Genomic DNA, 17,918 nt, shown 5'->3' with positions numbered 1-17,918 from the left:
AGTGACGAAAGTCTTTGTCTTCCTATTACGTCTCAGCAATGAGAACAATTACCTTCTAGTACCTAGAAGGCTTAAGGATCACAAAAGTCCACCTCAGCACTAACAGACTAGTTGTCCCAAAAAGGAAAGCACACAGGAATTCTGATCAATAGCATTTTTCCTAAATCAGGAGTGATGTACTGAGAGAGAGGAATATAAAACTTTTTCCAGGGCCTGTGCATGCTCCAGAATAATTAATTTTGTGGGTTAAGCCAGACTGTTTCCAGAACTATCATTGCAGTATTTCTCACAAGTACGAGATTTAGCTAATACGGCAGTAGACTATACTGGATCTGGAAAAATAACTATATAAAAATATCCAGTGGATCCAAGTTATGTAAGTGCCCATTTACATGAAATGGAAGTGATTCTTTCATACAAATTCTTTTTACCGTTCATAAATATTGATGTAGAACTTCTGATCTGTTGTTAAAAAAGGTAAACTCACTGATTAAATAAAACCAAACACAATCTCAATTTTAACCAGGAAAAAAATATAAGGTATTAAAGCTGAAGTGTCATGTTCTCATACTGTTTATGAAAACAGATCCAAGAACCAAGCAATAAAATTAGCTAACTCTGGAATTAAACTGCTGTTCTCTTATGTACAAGTAATAAGCACCAAACTCGACAGGGGTTTCTGATGAACCAATATACAGCAACAGAAACAGTGCACGAACGTAGAACTCTCATCTTGAAATGCTACAGAAATGACAATAAACTGCAGAAACTGCACAACATTGTAACATAAAGCAAGTACAAGTAAAACCAGGCCTATACCCTGCAACCCTACGTGACTAACTCTTTGGATCTCCTTATTTACTGAAATAAGTTAGAAGATTAACAAAAGCAACCCTTAAAGCATCAAAACGCAATCACAGAGACTTGATTATCAGGGCAAAAAATTCAAAAATACTTCAGCAGAAACAACCTATAAGACCTCATAATATGCTTGTAATGTAAAAGATCTCATCACCACGAGAAGTTTGCTTAGAAAAGACGGCCTTGCACATCGCACCCGAGTCTACATCGTGATAGAAACAAATGAGCCGAGGTGATTAAGACTAGTGGATTTTTCCTGATGCATTTTTAACATTCATAGGAAAAAAGGGGATGAAGGCTGATAAAGCAAAAACTAAACGAGATTAAGCAAATAGGGCAGCTAGCCTTTAGAAATCTCCACTACGGTTTACGCATGTAAGAACACCACTAGAGGGCACCAAAGACGGCTAACTAGGCTGCAATACATTAAAGTAAGATTTACATGCTGGCAAAATTTAGTATCCTGTAAAATAATTTCATTTACTATTAACACCTCATCATCACCTTTGAAAAACGTGGCTGTAGTCACAGCTATCTTTTTGTAAAAGCACTGTAGTAGCTACATAAACACATAATATAGTTTGGTCAAGAAGAAGGATTTTGTAAAAGTTCCTAACATGTACAAAAGCCAAACTACAACCCCAGTACATGCTTAATGCTGAGCACACATTTAAGCTTAGACCCATCAGGAAAACATGAAAACTTTCAGCACACGCTCAAATCCCATCAAATTCAACAGACCTATCATGAAACAGTGTTTAAGCTTGTTTCCTACCTCCTTTTAATTGAGATGCCCAGTATCAGTGACTTCTGCACACAGTTACATCCCTTTTTCACTCTAATGGGCAACGAAAGCGTTTGCTCTTCCTATAATTGGTTTCTGGCTCTAGAAGCTGTGGATTCTATCAATATGCTCTTAAAAAAACTCTTCATGCCCCTTGGTGGCTATATTTAACTCAACAAAGTCATCTTTACATATTTGTAACTTCAGGATACTTAAAAGACTGCAATCAAATTTAATTAGCACATAATGTCAAGTGCTCCTTGGGCTGAAGGAAAAATGCTATGAAAACAAAGTTTAACACTTTGTCATGTAAAGTTACATGCATATATACACAGATACATAAGATATATTATATACATACAAACAAATGGAAGATGCATGAAAGTAAATATAAAAAACTTTCTGAAAAATACAGCCTGGTGTATGAGATTTAAAATACAGAATAACCCAAATGATTCACTAGTTCCTTTGAAATAACTATATAAATATTGTAAATATATAAAGGAATAATTATAGCAATTATTTCTTAAGGTCTCCAAAAAGAGATACCAACTCCTCATAACTGATGTATGATTAGCCAAAGAAACTTTTGTACGAACGAATAAATAAGCCTGCAAATATGAATAACTGATTATTGATGGTTGGCTAAGTTGTTGATAGATGCTTAGTGGTTGACAACTAAGAAAAACAAAAATGGAGTGCTTAAGTAGTAATTCCTTGTTTTAATATTCTAAACCAATTAAACATTCCTCACATAATAAAGACATTAAAATGTAAAACAAAATGTACAGGAAGAGCTGCTTGTTAGCTCATTCCTTTAAAGATCCACAGAAATAAATATTTAGACATGTTTCCTGCAAGCTGCCAGGCAACGACTAACTTTACATTCCCATAATACAGCTGCCCAGCCTCAGCATCCAATTCACATCACACTTCAAAAAACGCACAAAAGAAGAGATTGGTCACGTTTAGTAATGACTAAACTAACATTTAAACTTTGATATTGGGATTAGCCTTCTGTAGAATACACCACTTGCAATTTTTGCTTAATTAAAAAAATCTGTACAATTACCTCAGCACCTATCAAAACATGTCAGGCTGTCAGAAGGTGTTCTCATCACATCAGCAGCTCTCATAACAGGCATAAAAATCAATTCAGAGTGCACTGCTGTAATGAAATTATCTCTCTCTGGAAGGATACCAACCTGAAGACTGTACTCAACCTGGTCATGTATTTACAGCTGTATAATAGAAAATTTTGAACAGCAAAAAATATGTTACAATTGACAACTTCCCATACTATATAAAGTTCACAGACAGTGTTAAAAAAGAAAAATAAGAAATTTTAGGATATGACTCTTCCTCACTTGAGGGAAAACCACCTGAATCAATCCTGAAAATTATTCACATAACTGTCAAATCGTTGCACTTGATTAATTCTCCAAAACCACTCGCACCCCATTCTAATTTCAATTAGCTAAGTCACTTATAACCTGAGTGACCATTACAACATATATATGGCTGTAAGAGGGAATTAAAGCTAGAAAAATGTACGCAAACATAACTGCTAGGGTTAAATCTAGTTTTCTAACAAAATGAACATCATAGAACATTTTACAGCTTTCTTCTAGATGGGTCCCAAAACACATACCAGTGCGTAATGAGCACAAGTGCTTACATTTTACATAGGAAATTCTTGGGGGCTTAGATCAATAAATTCAAGTCCCCAACAGGTTAACCGAAATCATTCTTTTTCAATAGTATATGGATTCAATTCAATGCCCGTGAGAGACCTTTAACATTGATAGACTCTACTTAGCACCAACATCAATATTTGCTCTTGCTTTTAGGTGTTATTCAATATGTATTTCTCCAAGTTTAAGTCTGCCTTTGCACTTCTATAGTGAGGACTTCACAGTGATATCATTTGAAAAAATCCACTTTTAAGGCATTATCTTCCAAAATCTATGTGCTATGTGGCTATTATTTTCCAGCTGAAACAGTGACTCCAATTCCATATACAATTTGAAAATATTTATAGATATTAAAACATGAAGAAATCTACACATGACTTACTGTCATTACTATTACACAAGATAACGTAGGGATTGTCATTATCTTGTTCTAGAACTGCTGCCATCACTGCTTATCAAAACCTGTACAATCATTTGAACTGTATGTTTGACAGGGTTCTGTGAAAACTGGTACACAAGGAGGAGGAACGTGCGATGGTTATTTAACTTTACACTTGAGTGCTGGACTGCTGACTTCATCCACTACAGTATACCAAACTGGCACTCATATTACCTGTTTTCCTTTTCCAGAAGGGAAAGAATAAACACTCAGAAATATAAAAAGAATGTCTATTGTTTTTCTGGCAGTTCCTCAAACAAGTTCCAAATTAAATCAAAGTCACAATCTTTGAGCTTATTTTGAAATTAAGCATTATTTCAAACTGAACGAAGTGGAAGCTTTTGGGGGATTTGCTCTTTGTTTGCATTTTTTTAAAATGACACAGATATTCCAATGTTTTCATTTTATTCTTCTGGGTTTTATCCTGGTTTCCTTTAATAACTTATGGGTCCATTGATCAATCTCTGCCTAGCACGCTTTAAGAACTAAAATCTATGCTTTCCAGAATTTCACTTAATTTAGGCCTCTAACACACCTACACAACGTGTTGCTCAGGACTTGCAGTACATGAATCATACAAGTTCAGGAAACACGGTACAGAAAACTTCTCTGATCAAAAAAAAAAAATTGTAACAGTTTGCCCTGCTGTTTCCTAGTTTGGCTGGTTTTGTGCTTTTAACTGATCAGAACCTTTAGTGACTGCAGCTGGACAAGCTGCTGGTGTCATCTATCTATCTCTCAATGAATCTGGAATTTCTTACAATGATGTACTGCATTAAAACTCAGTTGCAAAACATGGGAAGTCTGCATTACAACCAAACAATTATTAAAACCAGTTCAGAAGAAGATTAGTTCCACATTTTGACAACACAAAAGCTATTCATAGGTCACTACCAAAAAAGGAGTTTTGACAAACTGTATTTGTCAACAAGGAAATCCCTCCTCCTCACCTCACCATCACTATTCTTCATTTCATTCACTTGTACCGTCACTTTTTCTATTAAAGCTAAGTATTTCCAAACCTTTTTCACTCAGGGCTTTACCAAGCGATACAAAATTATTAAGAGCATGTATTTATGGATAGCAAAAGTCATACTTACTATCAAGTATAACATCAACAGTTTTAACAAAAGTAAAGATTTCATCCCAATTACAAACATAATCACAGATTATTTTTTTAGAATCATAAAACCCTATGAAAATTTAGGAAATTAAAACTTGTCAACAGCATAAAAACATAAACAAATAGTAACAAAAGAGCACTTTTTACTTAACCTTTTTATAACAGCACTCTTTTTCAAAAGTTTAACTATTCAATATAAACCTTACAACAAAAATACCTGGACATCCTCATCTCTATTACAAGATATTTTTGCAGTAGTAAATACATGGTGGCTTATGCTCTTCCTTCAATAAAGCTGATGGAGCTAACGGGGGGAAAAAGGCACAAAACCCCTACAGAATAATCTCTAGGAATAATGAAATTTATCTATCCTTGATGAGGATAAAAAATACAAAGTTATCACACTGACAAGCACCACCTCCCACTTCACCAGCAGCACCAGTCAGTACTTCCCTTTCGTTTGCTCTACTGACAAGGGGCGGATCTTGTTACCTTTGCATGTGGTCTTTCTCTACAATCGGAACTTCCCCCAAGCTCAAAAAGATCTATTCCTTATCCCTACTGAAGTTTACAAGAATGACATAAACTACTTCTAAAAAAAGATCCATTTTCTTTGTCATGAGCAAAGCTGCCATTTGCTGGAGAACTACAGTTAAACTCTCAGTCACCTTACCGTGGTATTGCAAACACATCCTCTGAATTACCGTCTCTTCAAATGCACACATAGGGTAAGAGAGCCGGACTTACCTGAGCTCTCAGTGAATTGGACTACATACTATTTGTGTAGCCTCGCCTACTACAGGACCTCTCTCACAGCAAGCAAAACAGATACAAGACTGTAAGGGTTAACCATTCTGTGTTTACCCCAAGAAAGAACAGTTCCAATAGCCTGCTACGCAAAGTTAGAATGTGTCATTCAAGCAGTAACCGACCCTTCCCAGTATGCAGTAACCACCCACTTGAACGCTTATATGAGTCTTATGCTCTTAAATACCAAGGAATACTTTGCATTAATGTCTTTTGTGCTTTGCATTCAGTCTACCTTCAATACTTTAAGTCCAGCCTTCACAAAGTTTACCTCATTAAGATACACCCATAGAGTCAGCGAGCTCGTCTTGCTGAGGAAGCAAACTACTTAGCTCAAAAATGTCGCTACAAGGGCGCCAAACATAATATATGAGCCCAATATCCAGGATCCATCTTTCAACATGCCCTGAAAATATCACTTGATATTCTTTATTACTTGTAGTTAATTAATTATAGTCTATCGGCGTAGAAAACTGAAACGGAGTGCAAGACATCAAATTACTAAGGATGATAAAACTATTTCTAAAAGAACATCAATGATTAACTCCAAGGATACTATACAGCATTGTGTGCATGTTCAATGTATTTTATTATTTTTTTAATAATTCTGAAGTCTTACAAGTATAGCAGTACAAAGGGCTTGCCCCAACAAACAGCCGCCTTCTCAAAACATTAATATTGCTAAAGCTTTTATCCAGACTTTCTCATCCTTCTTGCCTGTCATCTTAAACTCTAATCTAATGATCCTTCCACTCGAGGTAATACAACTAACAAAGGCCCATTTTCCAACTTCTCCCCTTCTGTCTTTCATTATGTTGAAGTCATGCTCTTTTTATTTTTCTACTACCTTTATTTTCTAAGTCTCATTCACAAGCCCCCTTTCATGGCTTTCTTCTATTCTGTCACTTCATTCTGTATTGAGAAGTCAGTTCTGACTCAAATTGGCCTCTTCCATTACTCGCCTATTAAATTTTCAAACTCCTTTATTCTTTTCTTAAGTCCCTTGTTACTACCAGAAGGGCTGCCTCTAGCCCTCTTCAAGACTGTCATTATTGTCCTTTAAAAATCTACACCATGATCCTGAAAAACAATTGAGCAAGGTACGCTAATGCCAAGCTTCCCATGATGACTGACCTTCTATCTCTTCTGCCTGTGCCTCTATCATCCATTCTGACCTTCTGACATATATTTAAGAGCAATTTCCTCAAGCAGAGGCTGACTTCCAGTTCTAGGTTTGTTGATGCTTATGCAGTGATATATGACTACAGCCCCTATTCCCATAGACTACAACTGCACTTATTTTTTAAGAGCAATTCAACCTTGCAGCAAAGGTGGCTCATGCCATCCCAGGCTGCATTAGGAGGAGTGTTGCCAGCAGATGGAAGGAGGCGACCCTTCCCCTCTGCTCAACACTGGTGAGGCCACACCTAGAATGCTGGGTCCACTTCTGGGCTCCCCAGTACAGGAGAGACATGGAGGGAGAGAGTCCAATGAAGGGCCATGAAGATGATGAGGGGGACTGGAACACATCTCTGATCAGGAAAGGCCGAGAGAGCTGGGACCGTTCGGCCTAGAGAAGAGAAGGCTCACAGGGGACCTCATCAATGTGTACAAATATCTGAAGGAAAGGTGCCAAAAGGGCAGAGCCAGGCTTTTTTCAGTGGTGCCCAGTGACAGGATCAAAGGCAATGGACACAAACTGAAGCATCAGAGGTTCCCTCTGGACATCAGGAAACACTTCTTTTTTGTTTGTTTGGTTTTTTGGGGTTTTTTGTTGTGTTTGGTTTGGTTTGGTTTTGGTGGTTTTTGGTTTGGTTTTGTTTTGTTTTTTAACTGTGAAGGTGATGAAGCACTGGCACAAGCTGCCCAGGGAGGTTTGTGGAGTTTTGCAACTTGGAGATACTCAAAAGCTGTCGGGACAGCCCAATCGTGGGCAACTGGCTCTAGGTGGCCCTGCTTGAGGAGGGGGGTTAGACCAAATGACTTTCAGGGGTTCCTTCCAACCTCAACTCCTTCTGTGACCCTGCTCTCAGCACCGCTAACCAAAGATGATACTTCTGTTATTTTCAGATTTGAGGCACTTATCTTTTACACTAAGTGACAAGCAGAGTCTCGCTGGCTTCTTAACTCAACCTGTTCCCTAACTGCACTACAAAAGTACATGGCAAAACTCTGTTCTGCTGCAATGATAACACAAATATCAGATTCCTGCCCCAGTCCTGGATTTGAGGCTTTCCTTATACTAAACATTGAATAATCCAGAAGAAAAACAAACAAACAAAAAAACCCACAAACAAAAAACCACCTCAACAACAACAAAAGGAGTGCAGCATTACATTCTGACTTGTACCCACGCAAGAAGCATGAGGAGTTGTTAAATGCTTCTTCAGTTGAGGTGGACCAAATTTGCATTGTGCCCTTCCACCCAGCAGTGGGAGAGGGAAGGTATACACCACATACTGAGCTAGCATGGATTATTTCATCCATGCCTAGCAATTCGATTGTCCATCTGAACCTCAGATTAAGTAATTAGATGTCATACCTAGTTTTGGGTTAATGCATGACATCAACAACACCCAAGTGTTTGAGGTTTACAGTTCAGGAGGTAGTAGTAGAGAGGAAAGCATGCCAGTAAAGACATTGATTTATTACCGACATAAAACCCTAATCTCTTCAGAGACCAATTATTCAATATATCAAGTCGCAAACACCAACTCTGCATGTCAAGTCACACATCTCCACACAGGCAACATTTTTTAATGTCAAAGAAACCAACATCCTAACTTTCCCTGCCGGTTTTATTACTGACTACACAAATACAGTCCAGAGTAAACCATCTTTATAAACACAAGCTGTCAATACTCTTAGAACAGAAAAAACAACGAGCGAACAAAAGACCATAGTGTCTGTCGGGATATAAAATACTCCACAGAATCTGCCTGAGGAGTATTGCTGTAACAGATCATAACCTGTAACTCTGTAACACATAACAAGGATTCTACAGTTTGGGATAGGGCAGACTGCATTACTGCACTGCTCTTTTCTGTTTGCTCAAAGCTGTAAGATTGTTACTAACATTCCAGTCTCCATCTTCTCTGTGTGTTATTCCTGAATGACCTTGGTTCTCATTGTATGTGTGGCAATACACTTCTTTAAAGCATGTACTGCTGTGTTGCACAAGACTGCCCTAAAATAAATCATGTAGGGAGAGTAATAATGCCAGGAACACTAACTTACTCCTAGTATTGCCAAACAATTCTAAATGCAACCTATTTATCATGACCTGCTTCTCTCCTCCAACATATGCTGACAATGCCATCTGAATAATGAAATGTTGTCACCATTTTCACTTTATAGGTGCAATTTGATTCAAACCATATTGTAATCGCTACTTACTGTGCATCATAACTATTCCATACATTAGACTTCATAAAAAAAACCAAAAAACAAACAAACCCACCACCACCAACAACAACAACGTTAAGTCCCCCTAACTGAAAGTTAAACCACTTGTCTAGAAGCCCATATGTGAAAGAGGAACCTTAACAGTTTTGTTTGTTGGGGTTTTTTTTCTAATGTTAGTCCAAACCACTGAAGTTGACATTGTTTCTTTTCCCACTTCCTAAAAAAATATTTTACTAGGACTTCTCATGGAATAGTGCTGAAAACTGACTCATACAGTATTACTCACAGCAGTATTACTCATCATAAATAAAAGTAGAACACTCAGCCCTCATAGGCTAAAAAAAACAGGTAGAAACCTGGTAAAGAAAAGTATATGAACACAAGTACAGGAAGCAGGGGAAAAACAGCGACTTTGTATAAAGTACAGACAGTTAAAGGAAAAAAAGCTACACACTGAATTTTCTTCCTCCTCTTCTAGTTCTCTCTGCTGCTCCTCATGTCGCTTTGCCTTTATCTCCATAGCTTCAGTGATCAGATCCCTTAAAATTGAAACTGGCTTGGCATTCTTAATAAATGTATGCTAGGAGGTGGAAAAAAAAATAATTAGATTATATAACATTATTACAATAGCTATGCTTCAGATGAGATTATAAGTGTTACTCAACACCATAGATTTCAGTGATAAATAGTATTTTACATTACACGTTAATTAAAATCTACACTAACACAACATACAATATCGTTAAGCTGCTTCAGAACTTAAAACTATACTTTATTTTTAATAAAAGCAAGCCTTGGGAAATGTAATCATATAACAACTGTTGTATAGTTAAGGATATAATTTTCCAAAGGAAATGTGCAGTAAGTAGTAAATAGAGTGGTGATTGTCTGACATAGAAAAACAAACTTTTTCAGATATTCAGTTACAGAATTTAATTAATCTTAACAAACTGACAGCATAAATTAGTGGCTGTAAGCAGAGTAAATATGGCTGCCTACTTCAACAAACCTGTATTTCATATGTCATAAAACGTTTCTTGATCTATGATGCTGAAATGTGGAACAAGCAAAGAAATACCTTACGTTTACCAGGAAGATTAATTTTTAACTCAAGGCCATTTAAAACATCACCTCTTCATTTAAGACAACGGGCATTATACCATTTACATTCATTTTTCTGTCTAGTGAACACCTGCTGTTAGAAAAACTCTGATTTTTGCATCATTATACGCAAACAAAATTTAGGCAAAACATAACTAAGCACCTCAGAAATTTATTGTTAAATACTAAAAAATGGTTCCACATAGAACAGAATTGATGAAGCTTGGTCTCCTATACATCTCCCTTTATACATTAATTCAATTACTCTCCTTTTTCCTCCATGATCTTTCCCCTCAAGCAGTATTTTGATTCCCACTCACATGCACCCACAGCACCTCCAGCTCCATCACACGCGCTCCTAATTGCAGCTGGGGGAAAAGGCAACGCATACTTGTGCTTGACACAGTATTTGCTTTTCTGGCCGGTAAGCACATGGAAAGAGGATCACTGAAGCTTGCTTGGGTTTTGGTGGTTGGCTGTTATATTGTGGGGGGTTTTCTTTCTTTCTCTTACTTGCACACATTGCAAGTCTCTTCTACCCACCTGCCAGTATTCAGCTAACCATATGAACTTCAGATCTCTAAGGTCTGAAGTACTGTTTATACATCATACTATGACCTGTAACTTTCAATTTTTACTGTCCTTGCAGTCTAAATTTTATTTTCCACACCGTGAGAACACCAAAATAAATAAAATATTCCTAACATGACTTATGAATTTGATGATCTATTACTGGAAACTACTTTGCAAAATTTTTATATTCTCCTTGTAGCGAGTTTACTAGGATTTACATTTTAAGAGGCTATTGCTAGCTAGAATCACAATAAATCTAGCATGAGTGTCTTATAAATGAAATTTCAGAAGATCAGATTCTTATGTAGACTGATGAACAAAGAAAATTAAGAATAATAATTACCAGTAGTAGTGAAAAGAGTAAAAAAATGCTAAATTATCCAAGTTTAATGACTTAGGAAAGTAAAAGGAGCAAAGGACCTAGCAAAATTTCTCATTTCTGTCTCATTATCAACGCAAGCTTATTTAGAGGAAGATTTAGATTCCATTTCTATCATCATAGAACATACTACAAATTTTCTAGAAATCTCTCCACCACCAGCACCACACACCACCCCCCTTTCAGTGCCTTTGTTCTTTGTTTTTCCTTAATTACTTGTAGGCTTATTATGACAGCCCCGAAAGGCAGTGGATAACACAAACACGGGACCAAAGGAGAAAAACTTTCTTCATGTTTTCTCCCTCTCCCATGCACTAAAACGCGTAGCCCTTGTAAAATTATGTCTATTTCACAAGGACTAAATCTTTCTTGATAGATCAGTCCTTCCTGTTTGATTTTCATAGTTTCTTGAAATTTCTCTACTTTATTTCTATGTCAGCATTAAAAAGATGCAACTGTTACATTTCTGCAGCTACTAGAAGCTTAGGTCAGCAAGTGGGCAAAAGCCTGACATGCCCAGCCCTGGTTCCATAGGTCCACACTGCCAACAGTGACTCGAATTTTAAAGTGCCCACTTGGTATAACACAGTCCAAGAACAAACTTGTTATACTGTCCATCTGTATCAGACCCTTCTAGGGCACAAAGCAACCTGCCTGCTTAATTTGACGTGACTAGAAAGAAAGATTGAATATACTCCATGGGTGGTCCACGCTGAAGGGTAGCCTGGGCTCAAGTCCTTTGCTTAACACTTGCCTAAATCCTGAGATCTATCGAGGGCCTCTAACCAAAAAGCAAAGATCCAATTTTAATAGCAAGAACCATCCCTAAACTATACAAAGAGTAATTAATTTTTAGAGGCAGCAAAGGAGAAATAAAATGAGGGTAGAGATGCAGGAGCTGACAGAGAAAAGAGCACAAAGTGGAAAAGAAATAAAGCATGATAACAGTTAAAATGAGATTTGCCCTTAGAAATTTTCACAACAGTTCTGGTTCGAGACTAGAGGAAAAGCGCCATAAAACTTGCATTTCCTCAGTAACTTAAATACTGACCTGTAGCAGCTGTGTTGCTGTAGCTCTTTGTTCAGGATTTTTCACTAAGCATTTCTTCACAAAATCTGTGAATTCATCAGACCAGAGCTCTGGCTTTCGGAAGGTTGGAGGAGGATTTGTAGGAATCATAAAAATAGCCTAGATAAAAATCAAACAACAACAGCAAGTTTAAACAAAGCACATCACCACAGCACTAAAGCCAAGTAAATAAATTGCTTGATCCACCTTTCTTATCAGGCTAAGAATCTGGAGGTCAAATTTTAAGTACACTAGGATTTCCACTCAGATCAAGATTCAGAAATTAAATCCATCTGCTACTAATGTAACAACTTCCCATTAGATTTTCCCTACTTACACTGTACCCCTCTGAGCACATCACTCATTATTTTACCTGTTGCTGTTTATCCATCTTGAGACATCATAGAACCATTTAGGTGGGGAAAAACCCTTTAAGATCATTAAGTCCAAACATTAGCCCAGCACTGCTAAGCCCACCACTAAACCATGTCCCCAGGTATCACATCTACATGTCTCTTAAATACCTCCAGGGGTGGTGACCCAACCACTTCCCTGCGAAGCCTGTTCCAGTGCTTGACAAGACTTTCACTGAAGAAATCTTTCCTAATATCCAATCTAAACCTCCCCTGGCACAACTTGAGGCCATTTCCTCTTGTCCTGTCACTTGTTATTTGGGAGAAGAAACTGACACCTACCTCGCAACAGCCTCCTTTCAGGCAGTTGTAGAAAGCTAGGTCTCCCCTGAGCCTCCTCTCCAGACTGAACCACCCCAGGTCCCTCAGCCCCTCCTCACAAGACCTGTGCTCCAGACCCTTCACCAGCTCTGTTGCCCTTCTCTGGACACGCTCCAGCACCTCAACGTCCCTCCTGAAGTGACGGGCCCAAAACCAAACTCAGGATTCAAGGTGCGGCCTCACTAGTACAGGGATCACTTCCCCCGTCCTGCTGGCCACACTCTTTATGATACAAGCCAGGATGCCATCGGCTTGCCCTATCTAGGGAGGAGTTTTATAAAGGATAATGGTGACTCTAAGAGGAGTAAGTATTTGGCTCAATGAAGTTGCATTGTTTTTCATTTCTATATTTCAATAGCATATCATACTGCACATACACTAAGCAAAAATTACCTATTTTTTTCCCAATATACTTTTTCACTGCAGATGGCAAACACGCAAAACTAAACCAAGTCAAATGTAATTCTAAAACTTTCCCTAAAACTTGTAGGAATCCTGAACTGTTTTTGCTTAAAGAGGATGCTGATTTTGTTCTTTCAGAAATTCTTAGTAGAAATGACAGCACTGCTTGTTTAAACAGACACATATAAAGTTGCTGAGAAAAACCAAGTTCACCTTCACCTCTCTTAACTGCATTAAGCTTTTCAGGAGAATTGCTTAGGAAATTTGGTAGGATTACTATTTCCTTTTGCATTCGTAATTCTTCAGATGTAGTTTTAAAACATGCTCTTTCTAAAAAGATTCAGAAAAGATGACAAATATCAAGTAACTTGTCTACTAGCAGTGATAATTTACATGAAATTGAACAGGCAGCGTTTTACCTACGTAACAGAAATTTCACACTGTCAAGAACCATATGCAGACATATTTTTTAACTAGGAAAAAAGATCTATACTATACAAAAAAAAGGTTTGCCCTACTTAAAATTATATATGTTGTGCCATTTTCTTTGTGATTTTTTCCAGGTTTTCCTCTAATTATAGATTTACACTTGTAGGGGGAAAAAGAACAGTAAAATTCTGAGACTACTGAAAAATAATTGGAAATTTTGAAATTCTGTATGTAATATCGCACATGCATTCAGTATCATTGCTTAAGATTTATACATGATAACAACAAAATATTTAGAGCTAGGTCTATTGACAGAAATAATAAGCTATTTTCTTCTAAATGCATGTTCAATTCAACCACATTTTTCAACGTGAAAGGGAGTAGTAGTTCTTAGTTTTTCTACAAGGACAGGCACAAATAAATACTCAGAAAAGGGGAAAAAATTGAAGTGAGACATTATGCACACTGTTAACACAGTAGAGGCACCAGAAGCTTCAGGTTATGTTTGAAACATGGGGAGAAGGAAGAGGAAACTTCCTGAGATTTTATCCATAACTTCTCAAGAAGTCTGACTGACCTTGAGAGTTGGTTTAACTTGTTCAAATCCTCATTCTAAAATTCTTCTCATATGCTGAAGAAAAGCAGAACTCATGCAAAAAGATGCAAAACCTGTTTACTGTAATTTTAATGAAAACTTATTTCAGTACTGTATAGTTTGCTTTAATTCAAAGCATTTACAAGACTCATTTAATTATCTGACTAAAGATCTGAGGATCATTATCTGACTAATACAAGAATTACAAGAGAGCTGGGCATTTTGTTTAATAAAGAAGTATGCTAAAATAGCTTTATATTTGCAGTGGGCAGCCATGCCAAACCAGTATATGAACTCAAGATAGGAAAGGTGGCACTCTATTACCCTGTAATTGGCCTCACCTACTCCACTTGTACTGACAATTTATCACAAGTGAAGCACTTCTGGTATAAAGCAGTAGCTAACAAATTGAGCTGTTTCTGTCCTTGAAAGTAATCATCTCTTCTGAACTCTGAACTGATGACTTTTGATCTTATCTTCAGCTACTCTTAACAGCTAGCTCTGCAGTAGCAATTGAAAATACACAGCTGTAACAGAAGACTGGTAACTTCTGTTTATGGTGTCAAATTGTATACCTCCTGTTTGATAACAAACATTGACCTGTCTTTCCACAGGTAAGCAAAGCTGAGTTTCAGAGTCCTACTCAGCTCCAATGTTGTAGGAAAACTATTTACCATTGCCAATTATTTTCATCAACCAAACAGCAGCTAAGAACCACAGCAAAGAAATTACTTCTTTATAATTCACAAAGGACAATGAGAAGAAAGAGGGAATTCATGAATCATTCTTTTATGGCAGGCAATAAAAGCCACAAAACTAGATATTCAAGAGCTAGAGTTAGGGTCCTAAATCCACATTTATGCTTTGTATGTTTGTTGAAAATATCTACTTCAGAAACATGTATTCATTTAATGATTAAACTGCAGGCTTTTTTTAAAATCCTCATATATGACATGAGCTGTGTTAGGTGGAAAAAAAAAAACTTGATGTGTACAGAAACTACTTATTCCAAACGTTTAGTCCAACTTGCTAATTATGCCATGCACTTCGATAGCATGTACCTCTCCCTCCAGCTCGCAGCACTCCCTTTCATTAAACTAGCCCGAAAGGCTGGTTTTCAGTTCCAGCTTCCCCCCCCTACTTCCTTACTTTGGCTTGCATATTTCTCTGCATAAAAGTTAAGTTCCCTCTCTTTCAAAATAGTCTATGATTTAGCTTCCAACTACTTCTGTTTCCTTCCAAGCAGCTTGCAAAGCAGTCACTGGAGAATTATAAAGCTAGTCCCAAATCTCCAAGAATAAAAACAAAATGCTTATCTGACAGGAACTTATTCTTCATTTTCGCTTCCATTTCTTGTCAAATACATCTCTTCTATCATAAAAGAACTCTCTCCTATTTAAAACAAAACTAAGCTGTTCCAGTCACTCTGTTCCACAGGTGCCAAGGGAAGTAGGAAAGCCAAAAGACTTGTCTTTTTCATGCTTCTTTCAACTTACCCTATATTACTCCAGTCTCTCCGTTCTCCCAAACCATTACTTGTCAGGATTTTTTGCCTCCACTCCACTTGTAATTTTCTCTAGAAGTTTCCCACAGCTATGGGTATTAGCTCCGCTCTCACAGTAGAGCTGATGGCAATGCCATCAATAACAGGTTGGTGTTAGGCAACTGTTGCTTAAAAGAAAACCCAAATATAATCTACCATCCGCAGAACAGCATGGGCTGAACTGGCAGTAACAACTGCAAGAAACATTAGGAAGAAATTGTTCAACAGAGGGGACAGCCTCTGACATACTATGAAAGAGCTGGCGCCAACTCTTCTCCCTCTCCCACCTACAACATCACTATCCACATTTCCTTATGTATCTGAGACAGACTGGCAAGTCTTACTCAAGTAACACATCAAATGTACAGCCAAGTTTTTAGACCACATGGCTCAAGTCTTCACTTTTAACCACTCAATCATCGTTTAAAAAATGATAAACTCTAAGCTGTAAGATGTTAGAACTCAGGCCTGAGGGACCACGGCAGCTTAATCGGTGTTTGTCTTCATCTGTTTGCAATACAGAGTCCACTCCAAATTTGTCCTGAACTGGCCCTTCCACCTCTAAACCTTGAGCCCAGCTCTACTTTGAATCATCTTTCATACATTGCTCTGATGTCCTACATCCTGCAGTGAAACCAGAATCCAAGGCAGATTACAGTATGTACCCAACAAAAGGCGGGGGTAAGATGCATCAGCCAGGGCAGCTTTCAGTGACCACTTCTGAATTGGGCACTAGATCATCTAACAGTTTCTACCATAACCGTTGCCTGGAAGTACTTACCTGCTTGATAACCAGCAATTACAGTTAAGCTGAACACTGGACTGAGGACCAGGTCTTATATGAGAGCAGAACTGCACAGGTCAGCCCATGATTTTCTTTTCACTATTTTGAAAGGTCCTAGCATTTTAAATGAAGTCCAGGCTGAAAACATTTTTTCCATGAAGGTTATTTTATGGACAATTTTATTGGCATGAAAACGTAATTATAGTGATGATGATGAATTAGGAAACGCCAAAAGAAAAATGAGACCCTCATATACCGCATTTGGAATTTCCTAATCAGAAAATCCTTCCATCTTATTCTTCCTGTCAGTCAGGGTAACGCATCTGTATTTCACACAGCCCATGAACACATTAAATGATCAACAGGAATTCCGTAGGGGTGCTATGTCTTTTGGGTTTTAGCTCCTTGAATGACTTATCTCTATTGGTTAGCTGAGATATGTGATGTGTAATAAATAGAAGGAAATCAAAAGTATAATTTTTACTGTTATTATTTGTCCCATATCATGACTGTTACTGAAGGAGACAGTGAAGATTTTTATATTGTGGCAACTTTATAATTTTCATGCTATGAAGTTCCATTGCTAGAATCTACAAAGAGAAAATATTTTTATAAAAAGGGTAAGGCTACAAGACAGCCAAATGCAGTTTGTGACTCCAGGTTTTGGCACCACAATTATACTACTTATTTTATCAATCTACCACAGAAAAACTCCGTAACACATTTTAGAGTATGAAATCCTCTGGGGCTGGGGGTATTAAATACTAAATACCATAACATTTTATTACCTTTAGAAACAAAGAATCAGCTGAAAGATATTTTTACCTTCTTTGTGATACATGTCATAGAACTTCCCCTCCTTCCTGAATAGCCTTTGAAAAGGCTATTGAAACACCGCTAATTATTCAATTACACAATTCAGCAGCTGTCTAGAAATGCAACACCAGCAGGAAAGTAAGGGTGAGATACTAACAGGTTCTACATTGGTTTTGCTTTGTTGAACATTTTTTGTTGGGTAGTTTTGGGTTTTTTTGAAAATTCAGAACTCCAATATCATTACAACAAAGCTTTTTGCAAAACTTAGTAAAAGTGAAAAATTAAGTTACTGAACACCTTGCGTGTTTGAAGACAAGGAAGTCAGTTTGTGATCTGCTTCAGTGTAGATAATAAATTTAATTGTTAGAAGCACCCTGAAA

The 17,918-nt window shown here is 37.4% G+C and overlaps 1 protein-coding gene across 4 annotated transcripts in view; it reads right to left on the bottom strand.

Moving 5' to 3' along the window:
• The window catches only part of STK3 (serine/threonine kinase 3), a 138,537-nt gene that overhangs the window by 60,028 nt on the left and 60,591 nt on the right, over nt 1-17,918 (bottom strand). For all 4 annotated transcript variants that reach the window (XM_056331020.1, XM_056331022.1, XM_056331019.1 and 1 more), the window contains exons 7-8: nt 12,218-12,355; nt 9,568-9,693 (exon numbers count right to left, since the gene is read on the bottom strand). In XM_056331020.1, coding sequence (XP_056186995.1) covers nt 9,568-9,693; nt 12,218-12,355 — 264 coding nt within the window. The remainder of the gene's footprint in view (nt 1-9,567; nt 9,694-12,217; nt 12,356-17,918) is intronic.

Source organism: Falco biarmicus, chromosome 3 (genome assembly GCF_023638135.1).
Source record: "Falco biarmicus isolate bFalBia1 chromosome 3, bFalBia1.pri, whole genome shotgun sequence".
Lineage (NCBI taxonomy): Eukaryota > Metazoa > Chordata > Aves > Falconiformes > Falconidae > Falco > Falco biarmicus.
Note: the sequence above shows the minus strand (reverse complement) of the source record. Positions and strands in the feature narration are given on the sequence as shown.